Source organism: Tenrec ecaudatus, chromosome 18, assembly GCF_050624435.1.
Source record: "Tenrec ecaudatus isolate mTenEca1 chromosome 18, mTenEca1.hap1, whole genome shotgun sequence".
NCBI classification, from domain to species: domain Eukaryota; kingdom Metazoa; phylum Chordata; class Mammalia; order Afrosoricida; family Tenrecidae; genus Tenrec; species Tenrec ecaudatus.
Window position 1 is genome coordinate 14,439,487 of NC_134547.1, and position 18,245 is coordinate 14,457,731.

General features: G+C 55.8%; 1 protein-coding gene across 1 annotated transcript; it reads right to left on the minus strand.

The window, feature by feature from the left end:
* Positions 1 to 4,741: 4,741 nt before the first annotated feature.
* CEACAM16 (CEA cell adhesion molecule 16, tectorial membrane component) lies at positions 4,742 to 17,533 on the minus strand. The gene is made up of 7 exons (XM_075536625.1): positions 17,457 to 17,533; positions 17,037 to 17,095; positions 11,706 to 12,050; positions 11,150 to 11,428; positions 9,913 to 10,191; positions 7,144 to 7,470; positions 4,742 to 4,752 (listed from the first exon to the last, which is right to left on the minus strand). The coding sequence occupies exons 1-7, from the start codon at positions 17,531 to 17,533 to the stop codon at positions 4,742 to 4,744; spliced, it is 1,377 nt and encodes a 458-aa protein (XP_075392740.1).
* Positions 17,534 to 18,245: the final 712 nt, after the last annotated feature.

Consider the following 18,245-nt stretch of genomic DNA (forward strand, 5'->3'; position numbering starts at 1 on the left):
TGCTGGCAGTGAGTGAGTGGGGTGGGGATGATAGGAGTCCCGAGGTCTGGCAGAGTCTGCCAGCTGTTCACCTGGGAGGATCTGCCTTAACAGAATCCTGGCAGCAGTAGACCCAGAGAAAAGACTCCACTTCCCAGCCTCCCTTGCAGCTAGGATGCCCATGTGACTAAGAGTTGGCCAATCAGGTGTCGGTAGAAGTGGCTGGGTGGTACTTGGGGCTGGGGGTATACTTGCAATGGGTTGTACAGGCCATAAACTGTCTTGGGGATGTTTTGCCCTTTGTGCCCCTTTTTCGGCTTCCTGTCTGGAATGTGGATGTGGCCATCTTGGGCCAGGAAGTCTTGGAGAGAATGGAAGTCAGGCTCCAGCTAAGGAGGATGGAGCCGAGAGATGTGAGCTACTCTCACATATCCCAAGCCAAACTCACTGCCCCGAGTTGATTCTGACCCACAGTGACCCTATAGAACAAAGCAGCGCCGTCTCTGTGGGTTTGGAGGCTCCCACCCTTTACAGGAGCAGAAAGCCTCCTCTTTCTCTGGCTGGTGGTTTCGAACTGCTGCCTTGCTGTGAGAAGCCCGATTCGTAACCCACCAGGACTCCCCAACATATCCCCCTGTCTCTTTTATGTCATATGCTCATCCTCTCTGTCTCTTTGTGGGTTATTTTCTGTCTCTCTAGCCACCAAATGGGGAGCCCTGGTGGCACAGTGGTTATGCACTGGGCTGTTCACCGCAAGGCCAGCAGTTCAAAACCACCAGCTGCTCCTCCGGAGGAAAATGAGACTTTCTACTACTATAGAGCAACGGTCTTGGAAACTCACAGAGGCAGCTCCGCACTGTGCTCCAGGGGCGTTATGAGTCAGAATTGACTCACTGGCAGAGAGTTTGGGGTTTTTATGGGAAGAGAAGCTTTAACAGGTATACCCAGAACCCAGCCCTATATTAGTCGCCTGACCTTCCGGTGTGAATTCGGGTGGTGGAGGGAGATAAAAGCAAACTGAATTTCAAAGCAGTTCCTGCGGGTTGATCCCGACTCATGGTGGCCCCACGGGTGTCAGACTCGAACGAGCTCCCCAGGGGTTTCAGTGGCTGCTGACGCGTCCTACGTGGATTTCCAGGCCTTTCTTCCTAGGTGCCTCTCAGCGGGCCTTTGGTGCCACCCAAGGATTCCAGGAGAGGGCAGGAATACAAATCCTCTTTTCTGGGCTGGGACAGTGTTGTAGCGTGTGGGTTGAAGTCCATCCTCACCTCCTACCTGTGTGACCTAAGACCCTCCCACCTCAGCAACCATGGATTCTTCATGTTCCAGGGTCTCCTCATGGCGGGTGAGCGGGGGTGAGTCAGTGGCTGAACTTTAGCCTTTCTCCTTTAGTGGCCAGAAGTAGTCACGAGACCACCACTGACTGCAAGGTAGTCTGGGAAGTAAATACGTGCTGCCTTTTTAGCTTCTCTTATGGGAGGCAGGACCTCCCCTCAGGAAGAGGGGGGAGGGAGTGGCTGCTGGGGAGTCATCAGCAAAGTTGGCCACACCCTCCACCTTCAGGATGGTTACTCTTACCCAAGTAGGAAGCCTCATTTTTCTTCTGTGGAGGGGCCAGTGGCTTTGAACTGTTGACCTTGGGGTTAGCAGCCCAACACACAACCACTACGCCACCAGGGCGCCTAATCAGGGACCACTGGGAACTATTTAAAAAATTTTTAAAAAGCCAGTGGCTGAGAAAGAGAAAGCCTTGGTTATTTGCTCCTGCAAAGATGATAGGCTTACAAATCCCAAGGGACAGTTCTACTCTGTCACCGAGGGTCGCTATGGCACCTGACAACAACACACAACACACCCTCGATTTCAACCAGGCCAGTTTCTTCTTCGTCTTATATACATTCGTCTACTATCTATCTATCTATCTATCTATCTATCTATCTATCTATCATCTTTTAAGGTGGCCTGGTGGTGCAGTGGGTTATGCATTGGGCTGCTAACTGCAAGGTCAGCAGTTTAAACCCACCGGCAGCTTTGAGGAAGAAAGATGAGGTTGTCTGTTCCCATTAAGATGCACAGCTTTGGAAACTCATTCAGGCAGTTCCATGCCCCATAGCAGCGGTTCTCAAACTTCCTAATGCAGTGACCCTTTAGTACAGTTCCTCATGTTGTGGTGACCCCCAACCATACAATTATTTTCATTGCTACTTCATCACTGTGATTTTGCTACTGTTATGAGTCGGGAAGCCCCCTGTGAAAGGGTTGTTTGACTCCCAAAGGGGTCACAACCCACAGGTTGAGAACTGCTGCCCTATAGGGTTTCTATGAGTTGACATCAACTCCATGGCAGGGAGTTGAGTCTCTTTTTTATTTGTCGTATATATTTCTGTTTCTGCTTTTTCCTTGATCACACTTGCAAAAAGCCTGTTTCATTGGCATTTTTGAAGTACCAACTTTAGGTTTCAATAACAAAAAACTTTTTATTCAAAAAATTAAAAAATTCATTTCTGTATTTACCTCACTTTATTCCTTACTTCTTTTTATCTTGGGCATAAGGAATTATTTTAATTTTGAGGTGAAAAACTGGTGGTGTTTATTTTCAAACCTTTGTTGCTATTTTTGAGTCCTGTAAATACCTCTAAATATTCAAGGCTATAATTTTCCCTCTGAGTACAGCTTTGGTCCCACCCTACCCTGTTTGTTCTATAGTATCTTGCAGTTTGATGCTGGTCATGGACTGTATCTCCTCCATCAGACTGGCCCCAAGGTCATCAGATGGCTCCAAGGTCAGCTGCTCAAAACCAGCCTCCACAAGAGAAAAATGAGGCTTTCCATCCCAGAAAGAGTTCTATTCTACCCTATCGTTACGATGCTTTGGGATTGACTCTCCGTGGCAGTGAGGTTAAGGGTTTCGTTTGTTAATCTAGCCCAAGACAACACCTTCACTTACTGATAGACAAACTAGTGAATCGTGGCAAGTGTGAGGCTGTAATGTAGAACCATAACCCTTGTTCTTGGATGCCTTCAAGAATGACCGACACTCCTCACCATCCCAACTCAGTTCTGAGAGTTTTCATTCCTATTGATGACCCCGCAGGGTGGTCGACACTGCCTTTCCCAGAAAAAACTCGGTGCTAGAAGTTTCTGAAGAATCCTCTTGCTTTCTGTTCTGGTCCTTCTTCCTTTACCCAACTATGGCTTCTCACCAACACCAAGAAGCTCTCTCTAGTGGGGCCGCTTGTGTGTGAGTGTGGTGGTGGTGGGGGCCTTGAGGCACAGCGGAAAGGAGTTAGAAGGCAAATTCTGCCTTCTACCCTCCATTTCTCTCCCCCCGAGCCCCACTCCTGTCCCCTCTGCATTCAACTTATTCACAGAGCTACTTGGTGGCCCTGGGCGACTACATAAAAACCAAGCCCACTGCCACTGAGTGCATTCTGGCTCACAGGGACTCTTTCGGGTAGGGATGTGTTTTCAGGGTCATGCACCTCAGTCTCAGAAGAAGGACAGCCAGAGGGCTCCACGGACGGGCGGACGGGGAGATTTTGTCTTACAGACTTTGGACATGCTATCAGGAGAAGGGCATCGTGCTAGATAAAGTGTACAAAGAGGAAGGCTTCAACGAGGTGGATTGACACAGTGGCTGCGACCGTGGGCTCAGACATGGCGATGATTGCCAGGCTGGCGCGGGACCGGGCAGCGTTTTGTTGTGTGGTGTGTGGGGTTGATATGGATCATGATGGATTTGGTGGCACCTTAACAACGGCAGCCGAGGGAACCCTGGTGGTGTCATGGTTAGGAGCGGGGCTGCTAACTGCAAGGTCAGCAGTTTGAAGCCACCGGCTGCTCCTCGGGAGAAAGATGGTGTTTTCTCTTCCTGTAACGAGTTACAGACTCAGAAACCCGCAGGGGCGGTCCTATTCCGTGATATCCGGGTTGCCGAGAGTCAGAACGGACTCAATTGGCAATACATTGATTTTGCTTTTTGATGGCAACAGAGAGATTTGAGGCGATTCTAGGACCCTGGAGGGCATGATGGGGGGGGGGGGATAGCTTTTGCACCGCAGATGAGAGCTGGATGGCACTGGGACTCTCTTTGAGACATCTGTTCATTCTCTAAAGGAGTCCTGGTGGGGTAGTGGTTAGGCATTGGGCTGAGATCCACAAGGTCAGCAGTTCTAAAGTGCCAGCCGCCCTGTGGGTGAAAGGTGAGACTTTCTACTCCCATAAGGGGTTACAGTCTTGGAAACCCACAGGCGCAGTTCTCCCCTGCCCTACAGGGTCACGAAGAGTCAGCATCGACTCGGTGGCCGTGAGTGGTTTCTCTGGTTCGGTTCACTTTCTGTGTACAAGCAGGCCTGTTCTGGGGCCTGGGGGGATGAAGTGGGACGCAGGTGTCCCAGAGAAGGGGCAGCCTTTGACCTCAGGGAAGCAGGGCCCTGAGGTCTGTATGTCCAGTAAGCGGGGGGGCATGGGCTAGTGTGATGTGGGCACCCAGGTGCATACCCAGACGGAGAAGAAATCTTGGGTAGGAAAGGGAGGGTGCCCCCCAGGACATGCTGGAAGGAAAGACTGACACGGGGGTGCATTAACCTGCACGTTTATGGCCTGCACGGCTCTCGGACAGCTCAGGGGAGGAGTCGGCCCCGAGCGCTCTAACTCTAGGGAGGAAACGGAAGCACATCGGGATCCTGGTGCGGTATCCTCGCTGTAGCAGGGAGGCCTGCAGGAGTAGTTCTTCTTACAGGTATTCTCCGAGGCCACGAGACTACTCCAGGGCTGCGGGGGCAGGAAGGGCAGGGGGAGAAGGAGGGCTGTCAAGGAGGAGGAGGGCCAGGTTCCCGTCACGCCACTCTTCCCGCTCCTCTGCCCACTCCCAGGTGGGTCCCTGGTAGCCCTGCCCACCCCCCATGCTCAGCCTGTGACAGGTTCAGGTTCAGGAAGGTGACGTTGGTCCTCATGCGAGGGAGGGAGGCTGACTGTGGGAAGAGAAACAGGGTAAGAAGGGGTCCCTAGGCTCCCTCTGGGGGCGGGGAGCAGCTGCTGCCAAGCACCATTCTTCTCACCACATTGACCCAGACAGCCAGGGTTTGGTAAGCGAATGGACGGAAGAGGGAGAGGATGGGGAGGTGCCTGGATGTGAGTGAGTCTCTGGGCAGAGAGACAAGATCCCTGTCTGACATGTGGCCTTTGGTGGCATCAGTTTGGGGAGCTTCTAGTCCAGTGGGTGAAGCCTGGCCCTCTGGACTTCTGGGAATGCCCAGTCTGACGGGGAGACACAATTCCCTAACTCTGGGAGCCCCCAGTCTGATGGAGGAGAGAGTGACCCTGACTCTGGAAGCCACAGTCTGATGGAGGAGACAGTGACCCTGACTTTGGGAGCCCCAGTTTGATGGAGGAGACACAGTGACCCTGACTCTGGGAGCCCTTGTTCTGATAGAGGAGACAGTGACCCTGACTCTGGGAGCCCCAGTCTGATGGAGGAGACAGTGACCCTGACTCTGGGAGCCCCCAGTCTGATGGAGGAGACAGTGACCCTGACTCTGGGAGCTCCCAGTCTGATGGAGGAGACACAATTCCCTGACTCTGGGAGCCCCCAGTCTGATGCAGGAGACAGTGACCCTAACTCTGGGAGTCCCAGTCTGATGGAGGAGACAGTGACCCTGACTCTGGGAGCCCCAGTCTGATGGAGGAGACACAATTCCCTGACTCTGGGAGCACCCAGTCTGATGGAGGAGACAGTGACCCTGACTCTGGGAGCTCCCAGTCTGATGGAGGAGACACAATTCCCTGACTCTGGGAGCACCCAGTCTGATGGAGGAGACAGTGACCCTGACTCTGGGAGTCCCAGTCTGATGGAGGAGACAGTGACCCTGACTCTGGGAGCCCCCAGTCTGATGGAGGAGACAGTGACCCTGACTCTGGGAGCCCCCAGTCTGATGCAGGAGACAGTGACCCTGACTCTGGGAGTCCCAGTCTGATGGAGGAGACAGTAATCCTGACTCTGGGAGGCCCAGTCTGATGGAGGAGACAGTGACCCTGACTCTGGGAGCCCCAGTCTGATGGAGGAGACAGTGACCCTGACTCTGGGAGCTCCCAGTCTGATGGAGGAGACACAATTCCCTGACTCTGGGAGCACCCAGTCTGATGGAGGAGACAGTGACCCTGACTCTGGGAGTCCCAGTCTGATGGAGGAGACAGTGACCCTGACTCTGGGAGCTCCCAGTCTGATGGAGGAGACACAATTCCCTGACTCTGGGAGCACCCAGTCTGATGGAGGAGACAGTGACCCTGACTCTGGGAGCCCCCAGTCTGATGGAGGAGACAGTGACCCTGACTCTGGGAGCTCCCAGTCTGATGGAGGAGACACAATTCCCTGACTCTGGGAGCCCCCAGTCTGATGCAGGAGACAGTGACCCTGACTCTGGGAGTCCCAGTCTGATGGAGGAGACAGTAATCCTGACTCTGGGAGGCCCAGTCTGATGGAGGAGACAGTGACCCTGACTCTGGGAGCCCCAGTCTGATGGAGGAGACACAATTCCCTGACTCTGGGAGCACCCAGTCTGATGGAGGAGACACAATTCCCTGACTCTGGGAGCACCCAGTCTGATGGAGGAGACAGTGACCCTGACTCTGGGAGTCCCAGTCTGATGGAGGAGACAGTGACCCTGACTCTGGGAGCTCCCAGTCTGATGGAGGAGACACAATTCCCTGACTCTGGGAGCACCCAGTCTGATGGAGGAGACAGTGACCCTGACTCTGGGAGTCCCAGTCTGATGGAGGAGACAGTGACCCTGACTCTGGGAGCTCCCAGTCTGATGGAGGAGACACAATTCCCTGACTCTGGGAGCACCCAGTCTGATGGAGGAGACAGTGACCCTGACTCTGGGAGCCCCAGTCTGATGGAGGAGACACAGTGACCCTGACTCTGGGAGCCCCAGTCTGATGGAGGAGACAGTGAGCCTGACTCTGGGAGTCTTCGCTGTGATGGAGGAGGCCCATCTACACCAAATCTAGGCCAACCATTGGACAGACGAGGACAGGGCCCCATTTGCGGACACCCCCATTAGAGAGATGAGACCAAGCCTCTTCCTTCACTCTCAGGTGGGAGGCCTATCCTCCAGTGGGAGCCCCCTTCTGTAAAGGCACGTCCCGCCCACCCACACTCACGGGCCACCTGTAGCTCCACCTCCAGCGTCTCGGTCTTGCCCTGCAGGGTGACTGTCTTCAGCGTGTAGCGCCCCGCATCAGTGAGGTTCAGTTTCTGCACCAGCAGCGAACAGTTGGCAAATCCCACCTCGCGGCCCGTGTGCGCGGGGCCCGCGATCCAGTTCCCGGAGGGCAGCTGGCTGAGCAGCCGGTTGGGCTCGGAGGCAGGTCCGCGGTACCAGGCGTAGACCAGCAGGTCCTTGGGGTAGCCTTGCACCGTCAGGGTCACGTCCTGGCCCTCCGTGGGCTTGGTGGGCACCGGCACAATGGTCATGGCAACCGCAGCCGCTGGGGAGAGAGGGGGTGTGCCGCAGGCAGGACGTGGGTCAGCCTGGGACACATTTGTGCCACCCCTGCCGGCTGGCGTTCCCTACGCACCTGGCCCTGGCGCTGGGGAGGGAGACAGAGGAAGGGGCTCACTTGTGTGGTCGTGGAGGTGACTCTGGTGTCAACAGTGACCGTGGGGGAGCTGCTTCTGCCCCATCAGACTGGAAATGCTTAGCCTTTAGTGTCCTGTGTCTCTCATTCAACTATGAAGCCTCCACGGGGTGGGGGTGGGCGTGAGGGTAGGGGTGGGGATCGTGTCTCCTCCATCAGATTGGAAATGGTCCAAATGGCCGGGCCATGTCACTCCCCTATCAGATGGGAAATCCCGTGATAGGGGTGGTTCCTGTCTCCCCCATCAGATTATATAAATCCTCAAGACTCGGACTGTCTCTCCCTTCAGAATGTAAATTCGCAGGAGAGGGGGGGTGTGTCTCCACCATCAGAGAGTTTCTTCCTCAGGGTACAGGGTCCGTGTCTCCCCGCTCTCACATTGTAAATTCTCAGAAGAGGGGGTTCGTGTCTCCCCCCTCAGATTTTATATTCTCAATACGAAGGCCATGTCTCCCCTATCAGATTATAAATCCTCAGAATACAGGGGTCCTGTTCTGTTTGTCTTCATAATGTAAATTACCCGCAGGGGGAGGGGTGTCTTGTCTCCCCCATCAGATTATAAATCCTCAGAATATGGGGGTCCGGTTTCTATCTTTATAATGTAAATTCTCAGCCTAAGGGGTGCTGTGTCTCCACCCTCATGTACATTCTTCAGAAGAAGGGGTTCTTGTCTCTCCCATCTGACTGACAATCCTTAGAATATGGGGGTACTCAGCATATGGGGGTCCTGTCTCTCCCTTCAGAATGAAAATTCTCAGAATGTGGGGCCTCTTAGCTCTACTGAGATGGAAAGTCGGCATGAGAGGCTGTGTCTCCTCCATCAGATTTGGGAGTCCTACCAAGTGGGGGTCCAGGGTCCTCCTCTGTCAGATTGGGAACTTCTAGATTCTTTGACCGGCTCTCTTCTATTAGACTATATGGGGATCCCCAGAAGGTGAGAAGGGCACGTCTATCCCATCAGACTGAGCGTTCCTGAGCTCCCCCATCAGACTGGGAGTACTCTAAAGCTGGGAACCCCAGAGGGGCCTTTTCTGCCCCCATTCGGGGAGGAATTCTCCTCAGGTCTCCTAATCAGAATGGACAATTTTCCCCGCATGAAGACTGAGCCGTCTCCATGTGACCAGAAGCTCACTGAGGGCGGGTCTCGTCCTCCGCCTCCTCCACTGCTGGAAAGCCCTTGGATGAGGTATTGCCTCTTGTCTTTGATTGGCAGCTCCCTGGAGAAGGAGCTGTCTACCTTGTTTCAGAAGCACCCCCTCTTGTGTGTGTGTGTGTGTGTGTGTGTGTGTGTCTCCTCCATCAGAGCAGTGCCTCCTCCAGGAACTGGGAGGCTGGTAGCTCCCTTTCCTCTGTCTAGTCCCCAGCACCGATCTCAGGAGGCCCTTGGGGCATTGCCCACACCCTTGCACACCTTGCCCTCCTCCCCCTCCCATCCTGGCCTGTCCAGGGGGATGGCCTGTGGTCATCTGTCCACCCTTGGGAGTGGGGGAAGTGGGAGGTCCACTTACCTCTGGGAACGTCACGTCTGCTGTGGGTGAAAGAGGATCCACCCTTTGGATGAGACCCAGCCTGTGAGCCGGTGGGAGGGAGGAGGGAGAGGGGCGTGTCCACTGTCCTGGGGGCTGGGGGGGTTGTTTGGTGGCTACTTGGGAAGTCACTGAGGTGGAATTAATGAGGCCCTTGTCCCCAGGGAATGAAAGCATGTCCCCCGAGGAGCCCCATAGCTCAGACACCAGGTCACTTCAGGATAGAAGCAGGGCCAGGGCTTACAGGCTGGGATTTTTCCATCTGCCACCAGGGAGCCTGGCTGGGACTGAATGAGTGGATGATGGGGGGTGTGGCCGCACGTTCACATTGGTGTGCCATCACCTGGACCAGGTAGCCAGGTAACCAGGTGATCTCCTGGGCTGCACAGTCCAGCTTTCTGCATGGCAGCATGATGGGACGCAGCCAGAACAACTGTATTGACAAGGACCTCCCCTACCACCCTCCCCTCCCCCCCCCCCGCCCTACAAAGGGGCACCTGGCTGTTTTCCCATTCTGCTACCTGCAAGGTAGTCAATATGACCCCCCCTCCCCCGCCTAGGTCACCCCTCAAGGAAAGGATTCCGATTTGCCGCTTGGTTCCCTAGCGACCAGGTATGGGCTGTTTCTTTTCATCGCCTGAAATGCCACTTTATCGCTTGTTCAAAGGATACGTGATGTGTGCCGTTCCCCCCCCCCCACCATAACCCGGGGAGCCAAAGATACCTTTCACCAGCTGTGAGTGGGATCGGGCATGGGGCCACTTACCAGACAGCTTGACCACCACGGAGGCAGAGCCGGAGAGCAGGGTCTTACTGTTCTTCACAATGCATGTGTACGCGCCCTCCTGGGCGGCGGTCATGCTGCTGATGTTCAGGTGGTCTTGGCCGTTCTTCAGGGCTCGCCCGTTGAAGGCCCACAGGTACTCGGGCTCAGGACAGGACCGGGACACACACCACAGGGTGAGGGACGCGTTGAAGTCCACTTTGAGGGTGCAGCCCGTGCGGGTGACGGAATCCTGGAGTATGGCCACGCGCTCCGGGCCATCTGTGGGGCAGGAGGGAGAGAAAGGGGGGCAGTAGGGGGAGCGGGGTGGGGGCAGCAGCAGGTACCCCGGACTCTCCACCAGAATGACTGGGCCCAAGGGTGGCAGTTGGGGGAGCTCCAGCCTTTTCGACTCCCATGTCAGTCTAGCATCTTGAAAATTACTTCCCCTCTCTAGGAGGCGGACAGGGAGGGGAACCTCAGTTTTCTTTTCTGTAAAAGGAAGGTCAGGACCGGACAAAAAATTCTAAAGCATTTCTGACACTTATGGCTTCAAAAGCAAGCAAGCAAGCAAACAAAAATGCTTTCTCTCTCTCTCTCTCTTTTGTTCTTCCTGAGAAACCGTACTAAGAGTCTAGACTTGTAGGCTGCCAGAGTTGGTGCTACTAGGCTCTAGACTATTCTAGAAAGTTCTAGAAAGCCGTGCTGCTAGGATTCTAGAATTTGGAGAGTTGAGAATGATCCGGACATCTCAAGGGTTCTTAGGCTAGCACGGGGCGGTTCTGAAATCCAGAAGGCAAGCGTTACTAGGGGTGCGCTTTTCTACTGAGTTGGCTCTGGTATACCTCGCTGTTTCGTTTTCCTACGATTCCGCAGCACGCGTGCGCAGTCTCCGGGGAGGACTCCGTGTTTTGGGTTGTATTTAAGTTTTTTTCTTAACCCCTCCCACCCTTCCCCGACTCCTTCCCCCTTGGCCACCCTGCCACCCCATCCCTGCAGGCGCTGCTTAGGAAGGAAGGGTGGTGAGTGACCATTGGTTCTCAAGAAGAGATCCCTATTCTGCATCGAACCCTGCATCTTAGACATCGTGTAAGAGCACCGAGGGGCGTTCGGAGCATCAGCCTGGACTGGGACCCTGCTCTCCTGAGCTCCACCCCGCTGCTCCCCCAGCCTCAGGGCTTCCCATTCATGAGTTCAGGGCTCCCAGGTCTGCGTGACTGGCAGGACCAGAAGGACTCACAGTACACGGTCAGGTTGGCTGGCTCGCTTCGGCTGATGCTGACCGGGTTCCACACCTCACATTGGTAGGCCCCCGCCTCCTCCCTGCGGACGCCGGTTCGGGTGAGCGTCCGGCCATCGGGGGAGAGCCCGAGGCGGACAGCGATGGGCAGGGCCTCGCCGTTGAAGAACCAGCGGACCTCAGCGGGGCTGGGGCTGCCACACTGCAGGCGCAGCGTGTCCCGGTGTTCCACCAGTGCCATGCTGTGGTTGGCCGTCACCACAGGCTGGGCCAGGATCTCTGTGGGAGCGAGAGACAGAGGGGGAGGGGGGCCGGGCACCACCAGCTCCGAGGCTCCCCACCCGCACCCACCCCCAGGCAAGGGACATGGACCGATCCTGGCCTTGACCCTGTCCCTCCACCCAACCCAGCCGAGAATGGGCCAGGAGGCAATCCTGGAAGCCGTCCTGGAGGAGGTGCGCATTTTAATGTTGCTTTATTGGAATCGCTTTTAAAAGCGTTTTAGATTTTTTTTTTTAAAGGAGGGGGAAGAAGGGGTGTATGTTGGGTGTCTCACCATAGACCTGCACGTGTCCGTAGCCCACCTCGGTCTGAAACTGCCTGTTGAGGGTCTGCAAGATGTAGGTCCCCGAGTGGCCCGGCAGGGCGCCCTGGATATCCAGGCCGCCATCGGGGCGCACCGCCTCCCGGCCCGTGTGCGCAGGTCCGGGGGTCTCATCGCCCGTGCTGACGATGTAGCTGGCCACCAGGTAGGCCAGGCTGAGCGCAGGGCCCGCGTACCAGTTATAGGCCAGCAATTCGCCGGAGAGACCTCGGACTTCCAGCGTGAGGTTGTCCCCCTCGGCCGGCTGGGCAGGCTGAGGGGTGATGGTGATCTCCGCGCCCACACGCAGGACCACGGCTGGGGAGGACAAGGGGGAGGGCCCAGGTGGGGAGGACGCCCCGCCCACGCCCCTCACTGCGCCAGGCCAGCGCGAGGCGAAGCTGGCTTCTGACTCCCCGCATCACAGTCACCGTTCATCAATAGATAACCTTTTCCTTTGTGGTAAAGATACATTGTTGCCTGCTGTGGGCCCTGGAGTGGATTCTGAATCTTGACCATTTTGGCATAGTGGTTACGCGCTGGGTTGCCAACTGCACGGTCAGCCGTTCGAAACCATCTCCATTCGCAAGAGAAAAGGTGAGACGTTCTACCCCCATAAAGGACCACAGTCTCTCCAACCCCCCAGGAGCAGTTCTACCCTGCCCTGTAGGGTTCGGCTTGATGGCAGTGAGTTTGGTTTTTAACCAACGACACAGTAGAGCTGCCTGTCTAGGCTGCCCACGTGTACCCAGCAGCTCGGTGGTGTAGTGGGTGACCCGGTGAGCTGCTTACCACAAGGGCAGCGGTTCAACTCCCTTCTCAGGAGAAAGATGAAGCTTTCTACTCCTATGCCCATTTACGTTCTCGGAAACCCACAGGGAGCCGGTTCTGGCCTGTCCCAGAGGGTCACTTGTGAGTTGGCATCAACTCCATGGTGGTCAGTTTGCTTTGTTTCCATTTGGGGAATCTTTAAGGAGGCAGACCACCGCATCTTTCTCCCTGGCGCGGCTGGTGGGTTTGAACCGCCGAGGCGGAGCGCTGGGACCATTGTGCCTTCAGGGTATCAGGTTAAATAGACCAGGAGGTTTCATGGGAAAATGAGGGGCAATGGAACTGAAAGAGGGAGGAATTTTCCCACTGACTTTTGAAGTCCCTTTGGATGTGACTTGAAAACCTGCCACCCGACCCGTCTTTTGGGGCTGGATGACAGTCACAGTACTGTGCGGAACCACCACTGCCCTTTCTAGAGCTTTCCATGTTGCCCCCTCAGTCAGAGGCTCTGTGCCCATGAATTGACCACGGATCCTTTCGTGGAGTTTTTCTGCGTGGCTTTGGCTCATGTCAGCTCAGAGGTGTCGCTGATCGGGACCACCTATCTCATGGGGCACTGTGCACGCAAGACCCTTAGAAGGGTGCCAGGGCCAACAGGAAGTGCCAAATGCCCAACAAGCCTTAGGAGCTTTGAGGATGCAACTCTACCCATCCTATCTCGTCTCCTGGACCTTTTGCTTCCACGTGGGGTCCAGGTGAGAGAGTCACACAGCCCCATGAGATCAGAGCTGGCTTCTCTAGTCCAGCTGGTTTTATAGTCCCTGATGGTGCTGGCATCACGGTTAAAACATTGCTAATCATAAGGTGAGCAGTTTGAAACCACCGGCTGCTGCTCGGGAGCCAGATGAGACTCTCTTTGAGTCAATATGGCTGTGAATTTTTTGTTGTTGTTGGAGGGTTGCCTGCCCCTGGTCAGCAGTTCAAACCCACCAGATGCTCTGTGGCAGAAAGATAAAGCTTTCTATTCTCTCCCCACGCCACCCCCCAAAGATCTGCTGCTTTGCAAGCCCACAAGGGCAGTTCTACCCAGGCCTAGAGGTTTGCTATGACTCAGAATCGCCTCGATGGCAGTGAGTTTGAGTTCTTTTGGAGCCTGTCCCTGGGTCCTGACTCTCAGTCCAGGGCCTCTTCTGGCCCAACCAGGGCAGGGAGTCCATCTACGACAAAGACAACCTGCCTCTTCCCTTTCCAACCCACAGGGCTATGTGTGCTTTTCTGGATTGGATGTCATGGGGCCATTCTCGGGGAGGAAGCTCCTACATGCCCTGACTAATGCCTGGAACTCTCCAGACTGACAGAACCGAACAGGGCTGCGGGCTTTGGTCTGGCACTTAACCCTGCAACGTCCTAGCTGGGTGGCCACCAGCCAGCTCTTTGAACAAGCCCCCGCATTCTCCTCTGCGAAGAGGAGGGTTGTGAAGAGGTCACCCTCGGAGGGTAGCTGGCCACCTAGGACAGTGTTTAGAGCAGGTCCAGAAACAGCCCTGGCGGCTTAATGGCTCACACATGGGGCTGCTAACCACAAGGTCCATAATTCAAAACTCACCACTCTCTCCCTCGGAGAGAGGGGAGGCTTTCTGCTCCCATAAAGATTCACAAGTCTACCCTGGCGTATAGGGGTCCCCAGGGTCCCGGGGAGTCGGAATGGACTTGGTGGCCGGGAGTTGGAGTTCTGCTCTTTGGCTTTGGAGGACAGCATAGGCATACAGTAAGGGCGATTTCATGCTGATGTGGGGACCTGAGACATGAGTTAGGCCCATTTCATAGACAAAGAAACTGAGACGCAGAAGGCAATAGCCCAAAGTCCCCTCTTCGGGGAAGGGCAGAGTGGCTGCTTAGAACAGCCTTCCAGGCTGGTGCTGAAGAGCCCACTGCCCTGGAGTTGATTCTGACCCACAGTGACCCCCCCTACCGGGTTTGGAAGTCTGTCATAACAGACAGCCTCATCTTTCTGCCCATGAGTAACTGCTGGGTTTGACCAGCTGACCTCACAATTGGCAGCCCAACGCCTAGCCCATGGTGCCACCAGGACTCCTTCGTAAAGTTCTACCAAAACAGGCACTAGGTGGCCCTGGGGCTCTGGCTCATACCTTGTTTCAGCAACCTGGCCTGGTTGACTGTGAAGCCAACCTGCCCTCCCTCCCAGCCTGCTGGGCCTCAGGCTCACACTTTCCCTTTCTGTGCCTGGGGGGGGTCTCCTCCCCACCCTGAGACCAGAGGGGCTTCAGGTGCTGCCAGGGGCAGTTGGGGCAGAGGGTGGGGCTCTGCCTTCTTGCTCACCACTGATGAGGAGGAGCCAGCTGCACCTGGTCGCTGCCATCTTTCAGCCCAAACCTGGGTCTGGCGTCTCTCTCCTTGTCCAGACTCGCCGAGGTCCGTCCTTCCTGGTTGGGGCTTGGCTGCGTCTGGCTCTGGACCTGGGAAGGTTCGGAGGGATCAAGTCACGTAGGATCTGGGGCCCCTTTTGGGCACCAGGGCGGGTGTGGCAGGCCTGGGCCAAGGGGCATGACCGGGCCAAGCCTCTTGGGGCAGCTGCCTAACCCTCTTTGTGCCGAGGGCCCAGATTTGGTACCGGGAGAAGAACCAGGTCGGCATGGGCCGGAGGAGGCGGGGCAGGGGATGATTTGGAGGCAGTTCTCATCCATGGCCCGGCTCTGGCCATGGCATCACTTGGGGGACAGGGGGGTCACCAAGAAATCAAGCGAGCCAGCAGGGACCGCCATGTTGCCCAGCCTCACCGCTGCAGGTGGTCTTGAAGTGTCACTTCAGAGAGTGTTGAGACGCATCTTGTGAGACGGGGACTGTGTGAGCCCCTCCTTTGGCAGAAGGGGAAACTGAGGCACAAGGCAGGGACTCTGACTCGCCCAGTTCCTGCAGGTGAAGAGAATTGGAACCTGGCTCCGTTTCCAAGTCCAGAGAGAGCCCGGGGGAGAGGCTGCTGGGGTGCTGCATGCTCGCTTGCACTTCTGCAGCTTGGTGGCCACACATGTCAAGTGCTGAGCCAATCCACGCTCACTCTCTCTCCTCCTCTTGAGGCTTTGCTTGCCCCCAATCTGCCAAATGGGTGGATGCAGGTTTGTAGTTGCTGCCTGTGCCGGCACTCTTCCGTACACCAAGAAGCTGCTGCGTACTGGGACCAAGTGCACATGGGATTGGCTCATTGAGAGATTGAGAGCGAGCGAGCATGAAGTTAGGAAGCCTGAGGACAGGTAAGGGGTGCCAGGAATTTAGCCAGGGGCTGGCAGAGTGGGGGTCAGACAGGTGTTCATGGGTATTTAAAGTGCAGGCTCTGGAGGTAGCTCCCCACCTTGCCTCCCTCTGGGCAAGTCATGGAACCTCAACTTCCTCGTCTGTAAAATAGGGCTGATCACTCTGGGCACCACACAGCGCTGTTTCTGAGATTAGACCCATGGCCACTGAGTCCACTCCCACCCATAGTGATCCCACTGAAGGCTTGCCAAGCTAGAAATAGAAAATATATTATATATACGTTTATTGACATGTAGTTCACAAATCATACAATTCGATCCTTCAACCATATGAAAAAGAACGGTATGGTTGCCACGACAATCAATTTTACATTTTCTTCTTTCTGGTCCTCATGGGGATTAGCCAAACTATCAATCTTTAGAGAAACCTTCAGAGACTACAACTAGAATCAGGGTTCCTGTTTGGGGGTGGGGGGGGGAGGATAAGGAGGAGCTGATGTCCAGGGTTTCGAGAAGGAAGAAAGTGTTTTGAAATGGATTTGGGGAACAGTTGTACCATTACTGATCGATGTGATTGAACTGTGGAATGGAATGATGTCTGATACAAGGATTTGCAGGGGGGTGAGGAATGGAAGGTCGAGGAGTGGAACATAAAAAAAAAGACAATGGAAAATGTCCGACAAATACATAAGTATATCGTTACAGAAGCAGAAAACCTCATCTTTCTCCTGGGCAGTGGCTTGGTGGGTTTGAACCAGCAACCCTGAGGTTAGACAGCCCGCATTTAACCCACTGGGTCACCTCCCTGTAAGGGTTCTCACTGCCATGGGGCTGATGCCGGCTCACAGCGTCCCTGTAGGACAGGGTGGAACTGCCCCTGTGGGTTTCTGAGACTGTCAGTCTTTCTGGGAGTGGAAAGGCAAATGAGAGGGCCCTGCTGACCACAGCGCCTGGCCTGGCACATGGTAGATGCTAACTTTCTGAGCCCCCGGTGGTTGTGCTCCTCTGACCTCTAACACCTGGGAGTAACGAAACTGATTTCCAGGACCCGAAACCCACTAGGGAGGCTACTCTGTCCTCCGGGGTCTCTGGAAGCTGGGATCAACTCTCGGGAATGGCATGTCATGAGGCGGGCACCGCTACCGCCTGCACTGTACAGATGAAGAAGCTGAGGCGGAGCCCCGGGGATCGGGGAGGCAGGGGGACGCAGCTGGAGCTAACCCCTGGGTACCAGAGAGGGGGGACTCCTGCCCGTGGGGCTGACCTTCGAGGGTAGAAACCAAAGCAGAGGCGATTTTCCCATCAGGCAAGGCACAGGTGCAGCTGGGAAGGGCAGAGCCAGAAAGGTGGTGTGGTGAGGGTAATAGGGGTGAGGGGCCGGATCCACACGGGAGGAGGGATGGGGTGGGGTTGAGGGAGGGAGAAAACGCACGTGAGAGGTGTGTTCTTACTATGCTTATCTTCAGGGTGTTGGGTCCTGCTGCTTTTGCGCAGGGAGGCCCTACCTGAGGCTCACCTGTCCTGGTTTTCTGTGATTCTCTGTCCTGGGATGACCTCCGGTGTGGGGCTCCGAGGAGGTGAGATGGGAGAGCGGCAAAGGGGGAGGTGGAAGGAGGCAGGTGAGAGCAGGTGACCTGAAGCCTCCTGCTCCCCCCACCCTCAACCTCACCTCACCTCACCTCACCCTTGCCTGTACTGGCTGGGCCGGCTCCCCTGAGCCCTGGAACCATGTCCCATGTCATCCTTGGACACCTTCCTCATGTTGTCCCAAACTGACCCCCAGAACAGCTCCTTCCGTCACCAGGACAGAGCGACCTGAGCCTCACCTTCAAGCCCCGCCCCCAGTCTCCCCAACTCCCCATATCCTATGTCCCTGTGCCTCTTCAATAGCTGCACTTACCTTTCTCTCCCTCTAGGGGAGCTGTTGATTTGTCCAGGCTGTAGCTGCCCCCTGACCCTATTGCCCATAGTTGGTGGTCAGAGGGTCTGTCTAAAGTACAATCCTCCTCTGCCCCTCCTCTGCTCTGAACATGCCAGGGCTCCCCAGTGCCATTGGGAGAGAGCCCATCCTCCTGGAGGATCCCGCAGACCCTGCATGGCCTGGCCTGGCCCATGACCAACCTCAGGGGCTCAGTGGCGCCTACCGGGCCTGCTCTTGCTTGACTGTTTCACTGCCTGCCACCAACTCTGCCTCCTCCAGGAAGCCCACGTACACTCCCAGGTTTGACCAGTATCCCCTAGGCGCCCCTACTGTGGGTCATCACTGCCTGGGGTTGTCTGCTCCCTCCGCCCCGCTGGACTAAAAGCCAAGGAGGTCAGGGCTGGGCTGTCCTGGTCACCTCTGTGTCCCCAGTCCTGTCCCACACAGTGTGACTCAGAAGGCTTGTGGAACCGGACACCAGATGTGGACGACATACAGCAAGTCCCCAGAGAGGCCCAGGTTTCTGATGACTGGCCCTGGGGCTGAAGAGTG